At 56.6% G+C, this 16,213-nt stretch overlaps 1 protein-coding gene across 1 annotated transcript in view; it reads right to left on the bottom strand.

Annotated features, from left to right (window-relative positions):
• LOC106590844 (FRAS1-related extracellular matrix protein 2) overlaps positions 1–16,213 on the bottom strand; it is a 244,869-nt gene that overhangs the window by 66,701 nt on the left and 161,955 nt on the right. The window contains exons 8-14 of the mRNA XM_045690232.2: positions 15,734–15,883; positions 15,155–15,364; positions 14,801–14,998; positions 6,867–7,031; positions 4,481–4,663; positions 4,163–4,293; positions 2,897–3,055 (exon numbers count right to left, since the gene is read on the bottom strand). Of these exons, the coding sequence (XP_045546188.1) occupies positions 2,897–3,055; positions 4,163–4,293; positions 4,481–4,663; positions 6,867–7,031; positions 14,801–14,998; positions 15,155–15,364; positions 15,734–15,883 (1,196 nt within the window). The remainder of the gene's footprint in view (positions 1–2,896; positions 3,056–4,162; positions 4,294–4,480; positions 4,664–6,866; positions 7,032–14,800; positions 14,999–15,154; positions 15,365–15,733; positions 15,884–16,213) is intronic.

The raw sequence follows: 16,213 nt of genomic DNA, 5'->3' as shown, positions 1-16,213 counted from the left end.
CGAGCGCGAGAGGCAGCCCTAAGAATTTTTTTGGGGGGGGCACACGGGACAGTCGGCGGAGCCGAGGTCGGAACCAGAGCCAGTCGGTCTGACATGGGAGGTGAGCGAGGGGTACGAGGCAGAGACTGTGACAGAGTTAATGGGTAAATTAAGGGAGAGAGAGATGAGAGAGCTGCTAGTGTGGTGCATAAAGTACGGCATTTGCCCTAATGAGCGTGTCGTGGGAATGATGTCACCTGAGGCAGCTCTCCATACTCGTCCTGAGGTGCGTGCTGGTTGTCTGGTAAAGACTGTGCCTGCACCCAGAAACAGGCCTCCTGCATGTCTTCCCAGCCCTGCACGTCCTGTGCCTATGCCCAGAACCAGGCCTCCTGCATGTCTTCCCATCCTGGTCAAGCCCGTGCCTCCTCCACGGACCAGTCCTCCAGTGGGTCTCCCTATCCTGGTCAAGCCTGTGCCTCCTCCACGGACCAGTCCTCCAGTGTGTCTCCCCATCCTGGTCAAACCCGTGCCTCCTCCACGGACCAGTCCTCCAGTGGGTCTCTCCACCCTGGTCTCTCCTGTGCCACCTCCTCAAACCAGGCCTCCAGCGGGTCTTCCCAGACTGGTGAGTCCAGGGCCTGCGCCCAGAGCCAGGCCTCCTTCATGTCTCCCCAGCCTGGTGAATCCTGAGCCGGATCTGCCAGAGTGGCCCGTCGTGCCGGATCTGCCAGAGTGGCCCGCCGTGCCGGATCTGCCAGAGTGGCCCGCCGTGCCGGATCTGCCAGAGTGGCCCGCCGTGCCGGCCCAGCCCGAGTGGCCCGCCTGTCCTCCGGCCCAGCCCGAGTGGCCCGCCTGTCCTCCGGCCCAGCCCGAGTGGCCCGCCTGTCCTCCGGGCCAGCCCGAGTGGCCCGCCTGTCCTCCGGGCCAGCCCGAGTGGCCCGACTGTCCTCCGGCCCAGCCCGAGTGGCCCGCCTGTCCTCCGGTCCAGCCCGAGTGGCCCGTCTGCCCGGCGCAGCTATCGGCGCCACCGAAGTGGGCGACGCCGAAGGTGGAGCGAGGTCCACGTCCCGCACCTGAGCCACCTCCAGGATAGGTGGGTTGGGGAGGGAGGGTGTAGCACAGTGCCGTCGTTGACGGCAGCCACCCTCCCTTCCCTCCCTTATTGTTTAGGGGTTAGTGTTTATTGGTTTTGTTGGGGTATTGGGGATTTTCTTTGTGTGTTTTTGTTTTTTAGGTGCATTCCGGGGTCTGCACCTTGAGGGGGGGGTACTGTCACGTCCTGACCAGCAGAGGGAGGTATAGTATCAGTTTTGGTCAGGACGTGACAGGTTTTTTGTGTGTTAAGTGTTGTGTTGGTGATTAGGACTCCCAATTGAAGGCAGGTGTGTTGAGTTGCCTTTGATTGGGAGTCCTATATAGGAGTGTGTGTTTTTCTTTGGGGTTGTGGGTAGTTGTTCTTGCATTGCGTTTTGTGTGCCTGCAAGACTGTTGCTGTCGTGTATTGTTTTTGTCCGGTGGATGCTTTACTCTTTTTTTGTGAATTAAAATATGAGTATCCACATTCCTGCTGCGCCTTGGTCTATTCCTGAAGACAGCCCTTACATATACATTAATATTGCATGGCCCACAGTGACTTATACATTCATATTGCATGGCCCACAGTGACTTTCTGTGCATTTAGATTATTATTCAAATTTTATTCTCCAGAAAACATGTACTGTATTTTATTTAAATATGATTTAATAATTCAATGGTTCACGGTGCACTTTTTGCATAGGCAACTAACGTTACAATTTGAAATCCAAACAACTCTTGTTTCAGGCTCCTATACAAGTATTTCGGTACGCCCTCGAAAACATCTGCTAAAAATGTATATGCGACCATTAAAATTTGATTAGATTTTATATTACTTCACTACAAATATTACTTCACTACAGCCAGGCTAAATTACTTTACTCTCTGTTAAGATTGGGTATTACAGCCCCTGAACCTGTCAGATGTGTTCCCTGACAGTCAGACTACCCTTTCAGATGTGTTCCCTGACACAGTCAGACTACCCTTTCAGATGTGTTCCCTGACACAGTCAGACTACCCTGTCAGATGTGTTCCCTGACAGTCAGACTACCCTTTCAGATGTGTTCCCTGACACAGTCAGACTACCCTTTCAGATGTGTTCCCTGACGCAGTCAGACTACCCTTTCAGATGTGTTCCCTGACACAGTCAGACTACCCTTTCAGATGTGTTCCCTGACACAGTCAGACTACCCTGTCAGATGTGTTCCCTGACACAGTCAGACTACCCTGTCAGATGTGTTCCCTGAAGTAGTCAGACTACCCTTTCAGATGTGTTCCCTGACACAGTCAGACTACCCTGTCAGATGTGTTCCCTGATGCAGTCAGTCTACCCTTTCAGATGTGTTCCCTGACACATGCTGGTGGAAGCAATGGGAAAACAAGCTGAATTTCAGGGACATAGACTGACTTGTGGAGAAAGAGACTGACGCAGACAACCTTACGGTTGCAGACTCACTCTTGGGGACATAGACTGATTTGTGGAAACAGATACTTACTTGTGGGGACATAGACTGACTCTTGGGGACATAGACTGACTCTTGGGGACATAGACTGACTCTTGGGGACGTAGACTGACTCTTGGGGTCGTAGACTGACTCTTGGGGACATAGACTGACTCTTGGGGACGTAGACTGACTCTTGGGGACGTAGACTGACTCTTGGGGACATAGACTGACTCTTGGGGACGTAGACTGACTCTTGGGGACATAGACTGACTCTTGGGGACGTAGACTGACTCTTGGGGACGTAGACTGACTCTTGGGGATGTAGACTGACTCTTGGGGACGTAGACTGACTCTTGGGGACGTAGACTGACTCTTGGGAACGTAGACTGACTTACGGTGACACAGACAATGGGGTAGCCAGCAGGAGGGTGGAGGTTCTGAGCCGTCTTGCTCACGTCGTCATAGTGCAGCAGTGACACCACGTGAGGCAGGGAGGGGAAGGTGACGTCGGCCATACCGTTGGTCTCCTCAATGTACACGACGGCCTTAGTCATCTGACACAACACACAAGGGGGTTTGTACGAGTTAGATTGACTGAGTTAGATTGACTTTTGTACCAAGTTAACTTTGATTGACTTAGTTTGTAAGAGTTATATTGACTTAGTTTGTACTACCACTAGCCAAAGCCATTAGATCTCAACAGCAAAAAACATTGATTGATTGGTATGTAGTGAGAGTGTTAAGGTGTGATTGGTTGGTTAATTGATTGGTATGTAGTGAGAGTGTTCAGGTGTGATTGGTTGGTTAATTGATTGGTATGTAGTGAGAGTGTTAAGGTGTGTTTGGTTGGTTAATTGATTGGTATGTAGTGAGAGTGTTATTAAGGTGTGTTTGGTTGGTTAATTGATTGGTATGTAGTGAGAGTGTTAAGGTGTGATTGGTTGGTTAATTGATTGGTATGTAGTGAGAGTGTTAAGGTGTGTTTGGTTGGTTAATTGATTGGTATGTAGTGAGAGTGTTCAGGTGTGATTGGTTGGTTAATTGATTGGTATGTAGTGAGAGTGTTCAGGTGTGATTGGTTGGTTAATTGATTGGTATGTAGTGAGAGTGTTAAGGTGTGTTTGGTTGGTTAATTGATTGGTATGTAGTGAGAGTGTTAAGGTGTGATTGGTTGGTTAATTGATTGGTATGTAGTGAGAGTGTTAAGGTGTGATTGGTTGGTTAATTGATTGGTATGTAGTGAGAGTGTTAAGGTGTGATTGGTTGGTTAATTGATTGGTATGTAGTGAGAGTGTTAAGGTGTGATTGGTTGGTTAATTGATTGGTATGTAGTGAGAGTGTTCAGGTGTGATTGGTTGGTTAATTGATTGGTATGTAGTGAGAGTGTTAAGGTGTGATTGGTTGGTTAATTGATTGGTATGTAGTGAGAGTGTTCAGGTGTGATTGGTTGGTTAATTGATTGGTATGTAGTGAGAGTGTTAAGGTGTGATTGGTTGGTTAATTGATTGGTATGTAGTGAGAGTGTTCAGGTGTGATTGGTTGGTTAATTGATTGGTATGTAGTGAGAGTGTTAAGGTGTGATTGGTTGGTTAATTGATTGGTATGTAGTGAGAGTGTTAAGGTGTGATTGGTTGATTCTGACAGGCCTAGCTCCTCCTCACCTGCGTTTCGGCCACCATGTTGTCGTCAGGTTTCAGGTGAACAGTGAAGGCTTCTCTCATCTCTCTGATTCCATCATACAACACCTCCACCTCTACAACGTGCTCCGTCTGCCCATGCTTAAACTTAACATCTGCAAACACACACACACACACACACACACACACACACACACACACACACACACACACACACACACACACACACACACACACACACACACACACACACACACACACACACACACATTACAGTCTCTAGTTATTTTCTATGCCATTTCTGTTTTTCCCTGGCTGGTACTGTAGGTTCTCAGTACTTACCCTCTGAGACAGGATGGTAGTCCTCTCCTGAGGTAGCTGACCCGTCCTTGGTGTGAACACGGACAACTGACAACTTGGAGGTGTCGCCCAATCGCAGCACTGGAATCTTCACCGAGGAAACAGAGCCTGCCTCCTTGGGCTCACTCACACTGAACTTGGTCTCTCCAAACATGATGATAGACTCTGGAGAGGAGTCAGAGAGAGGGAGGTTGAGGTTTTTAGGAGGGAGAGAGAGAGAGGAGGGGATAGAAGGGGGGTGACTGGAGGCAATGTGTACGTGTATAGCCTTAGTTACTTCAGTGAATCATCATGACAGTTAAGCACTGAACATAACAACGTGATAATGAGTCATTATGTTAAATTACTGTCATTATTTCCCAACACGAGATATAAGTAATGATAATGTAAGAGATTACACGGAATTATAAATACAACATCAGCTGTTGAATAATTATCGTTTGAAGTGAAAGGAAGTTTCTTACTCTACCCTTTGTTCTTTTTCCCACCTCCCTCCCTCCCTCCCTCCCTCCCTCCCTCCCTCCCTCCCTCCCTCCCTCCCTCCCTCCCTCCCTCCCTCCCTCCCTCCCATTCTCCATTTCCCTCCCTCCCTCCCTCCCTCCCATTCTCCATTTCCCTCCCTCCCTCCATCCCTCCCTCCCTCCCTCCCATCCCTCTCCTCCCTCCCATTCTCCATTTCCCTCCCTCCCTCCATCCCTCCATCCCTCCCTCCCTCCCTCCATCCCTCCCTCCCTCCCTCCCATTCTCCATTTCCCTCCCTCCCTCCCTCCCATCCCTCCCTCCCTCCCATTCTCCATTTCCCTCCCTCCCTCCCTCCCTCCCTCCCTCCCTCCCTCCCTCCCTCCCTCCCTCCCTCCCTCCCATCCCTCCCTCCCTCCCATTCTCCATTTCCCTCCATCCCTGCCTGACTGCCTGCCTGCCTCCCTCCCTCCCTCCCTCCTTACTGTCAGCAGTATCTTTAATCAGGATGGTGGTCTCCTTCAGCTCTCCTCCCTCCCTCCCTCCCTCCCTCCCTCCTTACTGTCAGCAGTATCTTTAATCAGGATGGTGGTCTCCTTCAGCTCCCTCCCTCCCTCCCTCCCTCCCTCCCTCCCTCCCTCCCTCCCTCCCTCCCTCCCTCCCTCCCTCCCTCCCTCCCTCCCTCCCTCCCTCCCTCCCTCCCTCCCTCCCTCCCTCCTTACTGTCAGCAGTATCTTTAATCAGGATGGTGGTCTCCTTCAGCTCTCCCTCCCTCCCTCCCTCCCTCCCTCCCTCCCTCCCTCCCTCCCTCCCTCCCTCCCTCCCTCCCTCCCTCCCTACTGTCAGCAGTATCTTTAATCAGGATGGTGGTCTCCTTCAGCTCCTCCTCCTCCCTCCCTCCCTCCCTCCCTCCCTCCCTCCCCTCCCTCCCTCCCTCCCTCCCTCCCTCCCTCCCTCCTTTACTGTCAGCAGTATCTTTAATCAGGATGGTGGTCTCCTTCAGCTCCTCCTCCCTCCCTCCCTCCCTCCCTCCCTCCCTCCCTCCCTCCCTCCCTCCCTCCCTCCCTCCCATCCCTCCCTCCCTCCCTCCCTCCCTCCCTCCCTCCCATCCCTCCCTCCCTCCCTCCCTCCTCCTCCCTCCCTCCCTCCCTCCCTCCCTCCCTCCTCCCTCCTCCTCCCTCACTGTCAGCAGTATCTTTAATCAGGATGGTGGTCTCCTTCAGCTCCCTCCCTCCCTCCCTCCCTCCCTCCCTCCCTCCCTCCCTCCCTCCCTCCCTCCCTCCCTCCCTCCCTCCCTCCCTCCCTCCCTCCCTCCCTCCCTCTCATCCCTCCCTCTCATCCCTCCCTCCCTCCCATCCCTCCCTCCCTCCCTCCCTCCCTCCCTCCCTCCCTCCTCCTCCTTACTGTCAGCAGTATCTTTAATCAGGATGGTGGCTCTCAGCTCTCCAGCTCCTCCTCCCTCCCTCCCTCCCCTCCCTCCCTCCCTCCCTCCCCTCCCTCCCTCCCTCCCTCCCTCCCTCCCTACTGTCAGCAGTATCTTTAATCAGGATGGTGGTCTCAGCTCTCCCTCAGCTCCCCTCCCTCCCTCCCTCCCTCCCTCCCTCCCTCCTTCACTGTCAGCAGTATCTTTAATCAGGATGGTGGTCTCCTTCAGCTCCCCTCTCCTCCCTCCCTCCCTCCCTCCCTCCCTCCCTCTCCCTCCCTCCCTCCCTCCCTCCCTCCCTCCCTCTCATCCCTCCCTCTCATCCCTCCCTCCTCTCCCTCTCCCTCCCTCCCTCCCTCCCTCCCTCCCTCCCTCTCATCCCTCCCTCTCATCCCTCCCTCCCTCCCTCCCATCCCTCCCTCCCTCCCTCCCTCCCTCCCTCCCTCCTCCTCCCTCCCTCCCTCCCTCCCTCCCTTCCCTCCTTACTGTCAGCAGTATCTTTAATCAGGATGGTGGTCTCCTTCAGCTCTCCGACCGACGCCCCGAACGGTGATTCGCTCTTGTGGTTCCCAAGGACCAGTCTAAGCTCCTCCCCCTCCTCGTGGACTGTGTCATCGACCAGCGACAACACACACTTCTGTGCCGCCTCCCCTTGGGGACAGAGACAGAGGTGTATGAGAGTTTGTGTGTGTTAGTCGTGTGTAGGGTTGGTATTTGTGTACTCTCTTGTGACAGATGCAAATGCTGAGTAGCCATATTAATGTGTGTGTTAGGTATGTACTGTATGTGTGTGTGTGTGTGTGTGACGTGCCTCCCACTCTGTCCTGTTTGGTAATCTGCTTGTTGCAGAAGGCCAGTGGTCAGAGCTGGGGAGTGACTGGCAGGCTAGGCCTCTCTCTCTCACTCTCTCTCTTCCCTGACTGGCAGGCTAGGCCTCTCTCTCTCACTCTCTCTCTTCCCTGACTGGCAGGCTGGGCCTCTGTCTCTCGACTCTCTCTTGCCAGCTGATGTGGAGCAAATGGGCAGGCTGGGGCCTCTCTCTCTCTTCCCTGACTGGCAGGCTGGGCCCTCTGTCTCTCACTCTCTCTCTCTTCCCTGACTGGCAGGCTAGGCCTCTCTCTCTCACTCTCTCTCTTCCCTGACTGGCAGGCTAGGCCTCTCTCTCTCACTCTCTCTCTTCCCTGACTGGCAGGCTGGGCCTCTGTCTCTCACTCTCTCTCTTCCCTGACTGGCAGGCTGGGCCTCTGTCTCTCACTCTCTCTCTCTTCCCTGACTGGCAGGCTAGGCCTCTCTCTCTTACTCTCTCTCTTCCCTGACTGGCAGGCTGGGCCTCTCTCTCTTCCCTGACTGGCAGGCTGGGCCTCTCTCTCTCTTCCCTGACTGGCAGGCTTGGCCTCCCTCTCTCTTCCCTGACTGGCAGGCTGGGCCTCTCTCTCTTCCCTGACTGGCAGGCTGGGCCTCTCTCTCTCACTCTCTCTCTTCCCTGACTGGCAGGCTGGGCCTCTGTCTCTCACTCTCTCTCTCTTCCCTGACTGGCAGGCTAGGCCTCTCTCCTCACTCTCTCTCTTCCCTGACTGGCAGGCTAGGCCTCTCTCTCTCACTCTCTCTCTTCCCTGACTGGCAGGCTGGGCCTCTGTCTCTCACTCTCTCTCTCTTCCCTGACTGGCAGGCTAGGCCTCTCTCTCTTACTCTCTCTCTTCCCTGACTGGCAGGCTGGGCCTCTCTCTCTTCCCTGACTGGCAGGCTGGGCCTCTCTCTCTCTTCCCTGACTGGCAGGCTTGGCCTCCCTCTCTCTTCCCTGACTGGCAGGCTGGGCCTCTCTCTCTTCCCTGACTGGCAGGCTGGGCCTCTCTCTCTCTTCCCTGACTGGCAGGCTAGGCCTCTCTCTCTCACTCTCTCTCTTCCCTGACTGGCAGGCTTGGCCTCTCTCTCTTACTCTCTCTTCCCTGACTGGCAGGCTGGGCCTCTCTCTCTTCCCTGACTGGCAGGCTGGGCCTCTCTCTCTCCCTGACTGGCAGGCTGGGCCTCTCTCTCTCTTCCCTGACTGGCAGGCTTGGCCTCCCTCTCTCTTCCCTGACTGGCAGGCTGGGCCTCTCTCTCTTCCCTGACTGGCAGGCTGGGCCTCTCTCTCTTCCCTGACTGGCAGGCTGGGCCTCTCTCTCTTCCCTGACTGGCAGGCTGGGCCTCCTCTCTCTTCCCTGACTGGCAGGCTTGGCCTCTCTCTCTTCCCTGACTGGCAGGCTTGGCCTCTCTCTCTCTTCCCTGACTGGCAGGCTGGGCCTCTCTCTCTTCCCTGACTGGCAGGCTTGGCCTCTCTCTCTCTTCCCTGACTGGCAGGCTTGGCCTCTCTCTCACTCTCTCTTCCCTGACTGGCAGGCTTGTCCTCTCTCTCTCACTCTCTCTCTCTTCCCTGACTGGCAGGCTGGGCCTCTCTCTCTTCCCTGACTGGCAGGCTGGGCCTCTCTCTCTTCCCTGACTGGCAGGCTTGGCCTCTCTCTCTTCCCTGACTGGCAGGCTGGGCCTCTCTCTCTTCCCTGACTGGCAGGCTGGGCCTCTCTCTCTTCCCTGACTGGCAGGCTGGGCCTCTCTCTCTCTCACTCTCTCTCTTCCCTGACTGGCAGGCTTGGCCTCTCTCTCTTCCCTGACTGGCAGGCTGGGCCTCTCTCTCTCACTCTCTCTCTTCCCTGACTGGCAGGCTGGGCCTCTGTCTCTCACTCTCTCTCTCTTCCCTGACTGGCAGGCTAGGCCTCTCTCTCTTACTCTCTCTCTTCCCTGACTGGCAGGCTGGGCCTCTCTCTCTTCCCTGACTGGCAGGCTGGGCCTCTCTCTCTCTTCCCTGACTGGCAGGCTTGGCCTCCCTCTCTCTTCCCTGACTGGCAGGCTGGGCCTCTCTCTCTTCCCTGACTGGCAGGCTGGGCCTCTCTCTCTCTTCCCTGACTGGCAGGCTAGGCCTCTCTCTCTCACTCTCTCTCTTCCCTGACTGGCAGGCTTGGCCTCTCTCTCTTACTCTCTCTCTTCCCTGACTGGCAGGCTGGGCCTCTCTCTCTTCCCTGACTGGCAGGCTGGGCCTCTCTCTCTTCCCTGACTGGCAGGCTTGGCCTCTCTCTCTTCCCTGACTGGCAGGCTTGGCCTCTCTCTCTCTTCCCTGACTGGCAGGCTGGGCCTCTCTCTCTTCCCTGACTGGCAGGCTTGGCCTCTCTCTCTCTTCCCTGACTGGCAGGCTTGGCCTCTCTCTCACTCTCTCTTCCCTGACTGGCAGGCTTGTCCTCTCTCTCTCACTCTCTCTCTCTTCCCTGACTGGCAGGCTGGGCCTCTCTCTCTTCCCTGACTGGCAGGCTGGGCCTCTCTCTCTTCCCTGACTGGCAGGCTTGGCCTCTCTCTCTTCCCTGACTGGCAGGCTGGGCCTCTCTCTCTTCCCTGACTGGCAGGCTGGGCCTCTCTCTCTTCCCTGACTGGCAGGCTGGGCCTCTCTCTCTTCCCTGACTGGCAGGCTGGGCCTCTCTCTCTCTCACTCTCTCTCTCTTCCCTGACTGGCAGGCTTGGCCTCTCTCTCTTCCCTGACTGGCAGGCTGGGCCTCTCTCTCTCACTCTCTCTCTTCCCTGACTGGCAGGCTGGGCCTCTGTCTCTCACTCTCTCTCTCTTCCCTGACTGGCAGGCTAGGCCTCTCTCTCTTACTCTCTCTCTTCCCTGACTGGCAGGCTGGGCCTCTCTCTCTTCCCTGACTGGCAGGCTGGGCCTCTCTCTCTCTTCCCTGACTGGCAGGCTTGGCCTCCCTCTCTCTTCCCTGACTGGCAGGCTGGGCCTCTCTCTCTTCCCTGACTGGCAGGCTGGGCCTCTCTCTCTCTTCCCTGACTGGCAGGCTAGGCCTCTCTCTCTCACTCTCTCTCTTCCCTGACTGGCAGGCTTGGCCTCTCTCTCTTACTCTCTCTCTTCCCTGACTGGCAGGCTGGGCCTCTCTCTCTTCCCTGACTGGCAGGCTGGGCCTCTCTCTCTTCCCTGACTGGCAGGCTGGGCCTCTCTCTCTCTTCCCTGACTGGCAGGCTTGGCCTCCCTCTCTCTTCCCTGACTGGCAGGCTGGGCCTCTCTCTCTTCCCTGACTGGCAGGCTGGGCCTCTCTCTCTTCCCTGACTGGCAGGCTGGGCCTCTCTCTCTTCCCTGACTGGCAGGCTGGGCCTCTCTCTCTTCCCTGACTGGCAGGCTTGGCCTCTCTCTCTTCCCTGACTGGCAGGCTTGGCCTCTCTCTCTCTTCCCTGACTGGCAGGCTGGGCCTCTCTCTCTTCCCTGACTGGCAGGCTTGGCCTCTCTCTCTCTTCCCTGACTGGCAGGCTTGGCCTCTCTCTCACTCTCTCTTCCCTGACTGGCAGGCTTGTCCTCTCTCTCTCACTCTCTCTCTCTTCCCTGACTGGCAGGCTGGGCCTCTCTCTCTTCCCTGACTGGCAGGCTGGGCCTCTCTCTCTTCCCTGACTGGCAGGCTTGGCCTCTCTCTCTTCCCTGACTGGCAGGCTGGGCCTCTCTCTCTTCCCTGACTGGCAGGCTGGGCCTCTCTCTCTTCCCTGACTGGCAGGCTGGGCCTCTCTCTCTCTCACTCTCTCTCTTCTCCCTTACTGGCAGGCTTGGCCTCTCTCTCTTCCCTGACTGGCAGGCTGGGCCTCTCTCTCTTCCCTGACTGGCAGGCTTGGCCTCTCTCTCTTCCCTGACTGGCAGGCTGGGTCTCTCTCTCACTCTCTCTCTTCCCTGACTGGCAGGCTTGGCCTCTCTCTCACTCTCTCTTCCCTGACTGGCAGGCTTGGCCTCTCTCTCACTCTCTCTTCCCTGACTGGCAGGCTTGTCCTCTCTCTCTCACCTTCTCTCTTCCCTGACTGGCAGGCTTGGCCTCTCTCTCTCACTCTGTCTCTTCGCTGACTGGCAGGCTTGGCCTCTCTCTCTCACTCTCTCTCTTCGCTGACTAGCAGGCTTGGCCTCTCTCTCACTCTCTCTCTCTTCCCTGACTGGCAGGCTGGGCCTCTCTCTCTTCCCTGACTGGCAGGCTGGGCCTCTCTCTCTCTTCCCTGACTGGCAGGCTAGGCCTCTCTCTCTCACTCTCTCTCTTCCCTGACTGGCAGGCTTGGCCTCTCTCTCTTACTCTCTCTCTTCCCTGACTGGCAGGCTGGGCCTCTCTCTCTTCCCTGACTGGCAGGCTGGGCCTCCTCTCTTCCCTGACTGGCAGGCTGGGCCTCTCTCTCTCTCACTCTCTCTCTCTTCCCTGACTGGCAGGCTTGGCCTCTCTCTCTTCCCTGACTGGCAGGCTGGGCCTCTCTCTCTCACTCTCTCTCTTCCCTGACTGGCAGGCTGGGCCTCTGTCTCTCACTCTCTCTCTTCCCTGACTGGCAGGCTAGGCCTCTCTCTCTTACTCTCTCTCTTCCCTGACTGGCAGGCTGGGCCTCTCTCTCTTCCCTGACTGGCAGGCTGGGCCTCTCTCTCTCTTCCCTGACTGGCAGGCTTGGCCTCCCTCTCTCTTCCCTGACTGGCAGGCTGGGCCTCTCTCTCTTCCCTGACTGGCAGGCTGGGCCTCTCTCTCTCTTCCCTGACTGGCAGGCTAGGCCTCTCTCTCACTCTCTCTCTTCCCTGACTGGCAGGCTTGGCCTCTCTCTCTTACTCTCTCTCTTCCCTGACTGGCAGGCTGGGCCTCTCTCTCTTCCCTGACTGGCAGGCTGGGCCTCTCTCTCTTCCCTGACTGGCAGGCTTGGCCTCTCTCTCTTCCCTGACTGGCAGGCTTGGCCTCTCTCTCTCTTCCCTGACTGGCAGGCTGGGCCTCTCTCTCTTCCCTGACTGGCAGGCTTGGCCTCTCTCTCTCTTCCCTGACTGGCAGGCTTGGCCTCTCTCTCACTCTCTCTTCCCTGACTGGCAGGCTTGTCCTCTCTCTCTCACTCTCTCTCTTCCCTGACTGGCAGGCTGGGCCTCTCTCTCTTCCCTGACTGGCAGGCTGGGCCTCTCTCTCTTCCCTGACTGGCAGGCTTGGCCTCTCTCTCTTCCCTGACTGGCAGGCTGGGCCTCTCTCTCTTCCCTGACTGGCAGGCTGGGCCTCTCTCTCTTCCCTGACTGGCAGGCTGGGCCTCTCTCTCTTCCCTGACTGGCAGGCTGGGCCTCTCTCTCTCTCACTCTCTCTCTCTTCCCTGACTGGCAGGCTTGGCCTCTCTCTCTTCCCTGACTGGCAGGCTGGGCCTCTCTCTCTCACTCTCTCTCTTCCCTGACTGGCAGGCTGGGCCTCTGTCTCTCACTCTCTCTCTCTTCCCTGACTGGCAGGCTAGGCCTCTCTCTCTTACTCTCTCTCTTCCCTGACTGGCAGGCTGGGCCTCTCTCTCTTCCCTGACTGGCAGGCTGGGCCTCTCTCTCTCTTCCCTGACTGGCAGGCTTGGCCTCCCTCTCTCTTCCCTGACTGGCAGGCTGGGCCTCTCTCTCTTCCCTGACTGGCAGGCTGGGCCTCTCTCTCTCTTCCCTGACTGGCAGGCTAGGCCTCTCTCTCTCACTCTCTCTCTTCCCTGACTGGCAGGCTTGGCCTCTCTCTCTTACTCTCTCTCTTCCCTGACTGGCAGGCTGGGCCTCTCTCTCTTCCCTGACTGGCAGGCTGGGCCTCTCTCTCTTCCCTGACTGGCAGGCTGGGCCTCTCTCTCTCTCCCCTGACTGGCAGGCTTGGCCTCCCTCTCTCTTCCCTGACTGGCAGGCTGGGCCTCTCTCTCTCTTCCCTGACTGGCAGGCTGGGCCTCTCTCTTCTTCCCTGACTGGCAGGCTGGGCCTCTCTCTCTTCCCTGACTGGCAGGCTGGGCCTCTCTCTTCCCTGACTGGCAGGCTTGGCCTCTCTCTCTTCCCTGACTGGCAGGCTTGGCCTCTCTCTCTCTCTTCCCTGACTGGCAGGCTGGGCCTCTCTCTTCCCTGACTGGCAGGCTTGGCCTCTCTCTCTTCCCTGACTGGCAGGCTTGGCCTCTTCTCACTCTCTCTTCCCTGACTGGCAGGCTTGTCCTCTCTCTCACTCTCTCTCTTCCCTGACTGGCAGGCTGGGCCTCTCTCTTCCCTGACTGGCAGGCTGGGCCTCTCTCTCTTCCCTGACTGGCAGGCTTGGCCTCTCTCTCTTCCCTGACTGGCAGGCTGGGCCTCTCTCTCTTCCCTGACTGGCAGGCTGGGCCTCTCTCTTCCCTGACTGGCAGGCTGGGCCTCTCTCTCTTCCCTGACTGGCAGGCTGGGCCTCTCTCTCTCTCACTCTCTCTCTCTTCCCTTACTGGCAGGCTTGGCCTCTCTCTCTTCCCTGACTGGCAGGCTGGGCCTCTCTCTCTTCCCTGACTGGCAGGCTTGGCCTCTCTCTCTTCCCTGACTGGCAGGCTGGGTCTCTCTCTCTCACTCTCTCTCTTCCCTGACTGGCAGGCTTGGCCTCTCTCTCACTCTCTCTTCCCTGACTGGCAGGCTTGGCCTCTCTCTCACTCTCTCTTCCCTGACTGGCAGGCTTGTCCTCTCTCTCTCACCTTCTCTCTTCCCTGACTGGCAGGCTTGGCCTCTCTCTCTCACTCTGTCTCTTCGCTGACTGGCAGGCTTGGCCTCTCTCTCTCACTCTCTCTCTTCGCTGACTAGCAGGCTTGGCCTCTCTCTCACTCTCTCTCTTCCCTGACTGGCAGGCTTGGCCTCTCTCTCTCTCACTCTCTCTCTCTTCCCTGACTGGCAGGCTTGGCCTCTCTCTCTTCCCTGACTGGCAGGCTGGGCCTCTCTCTCTTCCCTGACTGGCAGGCTTGGCCTCTCTCTCTTCCCTGACTGGCAGGCTGGGCCTCTCTCTAATCCCTGACTGGCAGGCTGGGCCTCTCTCTCTTCCCTGACTGGCAGGCTGGGCCTCTCTCTCTCACTCTCTCTCTTCCCTGACTGGCAGGCTTGGCCTCTCTCTCTCTCTCACTCTCTCTCTCTTCCCTGACTGGCAGGCTTGGCCTCTCTCTCTCACTCTCTCTCTTCGCTGACTGGCAGGCTTGGACTCTCTCTCTCACTCTCTCTTCGCTGACTAGCAGGCTTGGCCTCTCTCTCACTCTCTCTCTCTTCCCTGACTGGCAGGCTTGGCCTCTCTCTCTCACTCTCTCTCTCTTCGCTGACTGGCAGGCTTGGCCTCTCTCTCTCACTCTCTCTCTTCCCTGACTGGCAGGCTTGGCCTCTCTCTCTCTCTCTCTCACTCTCTCTCTTCCCTGACTGGCAAGTCTGGCTTCTACCACCTTTAGGTTGTTGGTCTGTTCTCACCATACAACACCACCCCCGCTCCACTCGTTCACACACTGGACACACTACTGATCCTACAGACGTCCACAGTTTCTGTTATATCTTTCTATTTATTATTATCTACTTTAATAATTGTCTTTCGTAGTCTCCCTTTTGTTGTTACGGAACTATGAACCAGGTGGTAACCGTGTGTTACCTGGCAGGAAGGTGATGATGGATACGTCCGTGTTGGGTCGTTCCTGGAAGTCTGTGGTGACCTGAGCTGACCCCTGTCGGGTGTAACAGCGCACGGTGGACTTGTAGCTGATGTCACCACTACGGTACACTGTTGCCAGGATACGACCGTCGCTCTCCTCCCCCGTATACAACGCCTCCTGGAACTGGACCTTGGGCACTGAGGGGGCGGACGGATAATCAATCCAAAAAAAATCAATCAATCAATCAATACAAAAAACGCAGAGAACTGCTTACCTTATTGTACTATAGTAAATCAATGCAACTAAAAATAACAACAGTTTTGCAATCGTTTCACAGTGATGTCGTATCTCACGGTCGGAGACGGAGTCGTTGATAAAGACGGTGGTCTTGCCCGGTTCTCCCAGAATGCCATTCACCGGCATGCAGAGGACCAGCTCGAAGGTCTCTGGCCCCTCCAGAACCGGCTGACCCAGGTCATCCAGGATTGTCACCCTGAAGGTCTGTTGGTTCATCCCTGGGGTATAGTCCAGGTTACGACTGATCCCTACGTAGTCCACACCAGCTACAGGACAAAGAGAAGGACAGAGAGATTGGGATGAGAGAGAGATGACAGAGAGAGAAAGAGAGAGAGAGAGACAGAGAGAGAGACAGTGAGGGAGGGAGAGCGAGAGCGAGAGAGAGAGACAGAAAGAGAGAGAGAGACAGAGACAGAGAGAGAGAGAGAGACAGAGAGAGAGACAGAGAGAGAGACAGAGACAGACAGAGAGAGAGAGAGAGCAGAGAGAGAGACAGAGAGAGAGAGAGAGAGAGAGAGAGAGAGAGGGAGAGAAAGAAAGAAAGAAAGAAAGATGAGGAATCTAAACTCCCCCTTTTCTCTTCATCCTCTTCCACAACAACAACAACATCATCATCATCATCAGCAGCTCCCTACCCTCTGCAGAGGCCAGCTCAGTCTTGTGTGAGCGCACAGTGACGGTAGCAGTCTTGGAGAGATCCTTTCCTGTCCTCAACACCCTAACCTCCACGTGACCATCACTCTCATCCACACGGTACTCTACCTCGCCAAAGTAGAACACTGGAGCTGGGGGAAGGAGAGGAGGAGGGGGGTGGGGGGAGAGGGGAGGGAAAGGAGGTGAGGGGGTGGGGGGAGAGGAGAGAAGGGAGGGGGGAGGGGAGGGAGAGGAGGTGAGGGGGTGAGGGAGAGGAGGAGAGGGGTGGGGGAGAGGGGAAAGGGGAGGGAGAGGGGGTGGGGGAGAAGAGAGAGGAGGTGAGAGTGTGGGGGGAGAGTTGAGGGAGAGGAGGTGAGGAGGAGAGGGGGTGGAGGAGAGGGGAGGGAGAGAAGTTTAGTGGTTGCGGGGAGAGAGGAGGTAGAGGAGGTGAGTGGGTGGAGGAGAGTTGAGGGAGAAGAGGT

Source organism: Salmo salar, chromosome 11 (assembly GCF_965601325.2).
Source record: "Salmo salar chromosome 11, fSalSal1, whole genome shotgun sequence".
In the NCBI taxonomy this organism is placed as follows: domain Eukaryota; kingdom Metazoa; phylum Chordata; class Actinopteri; order Salmoniformes; family Salmonidae; genus Salmo; species Salmo salar.
The sequence above is the reverse complement of the archived record's forward strand: the minus strand, read 5'-3'. Positions and strand labels throughout refer to the sequence as shown.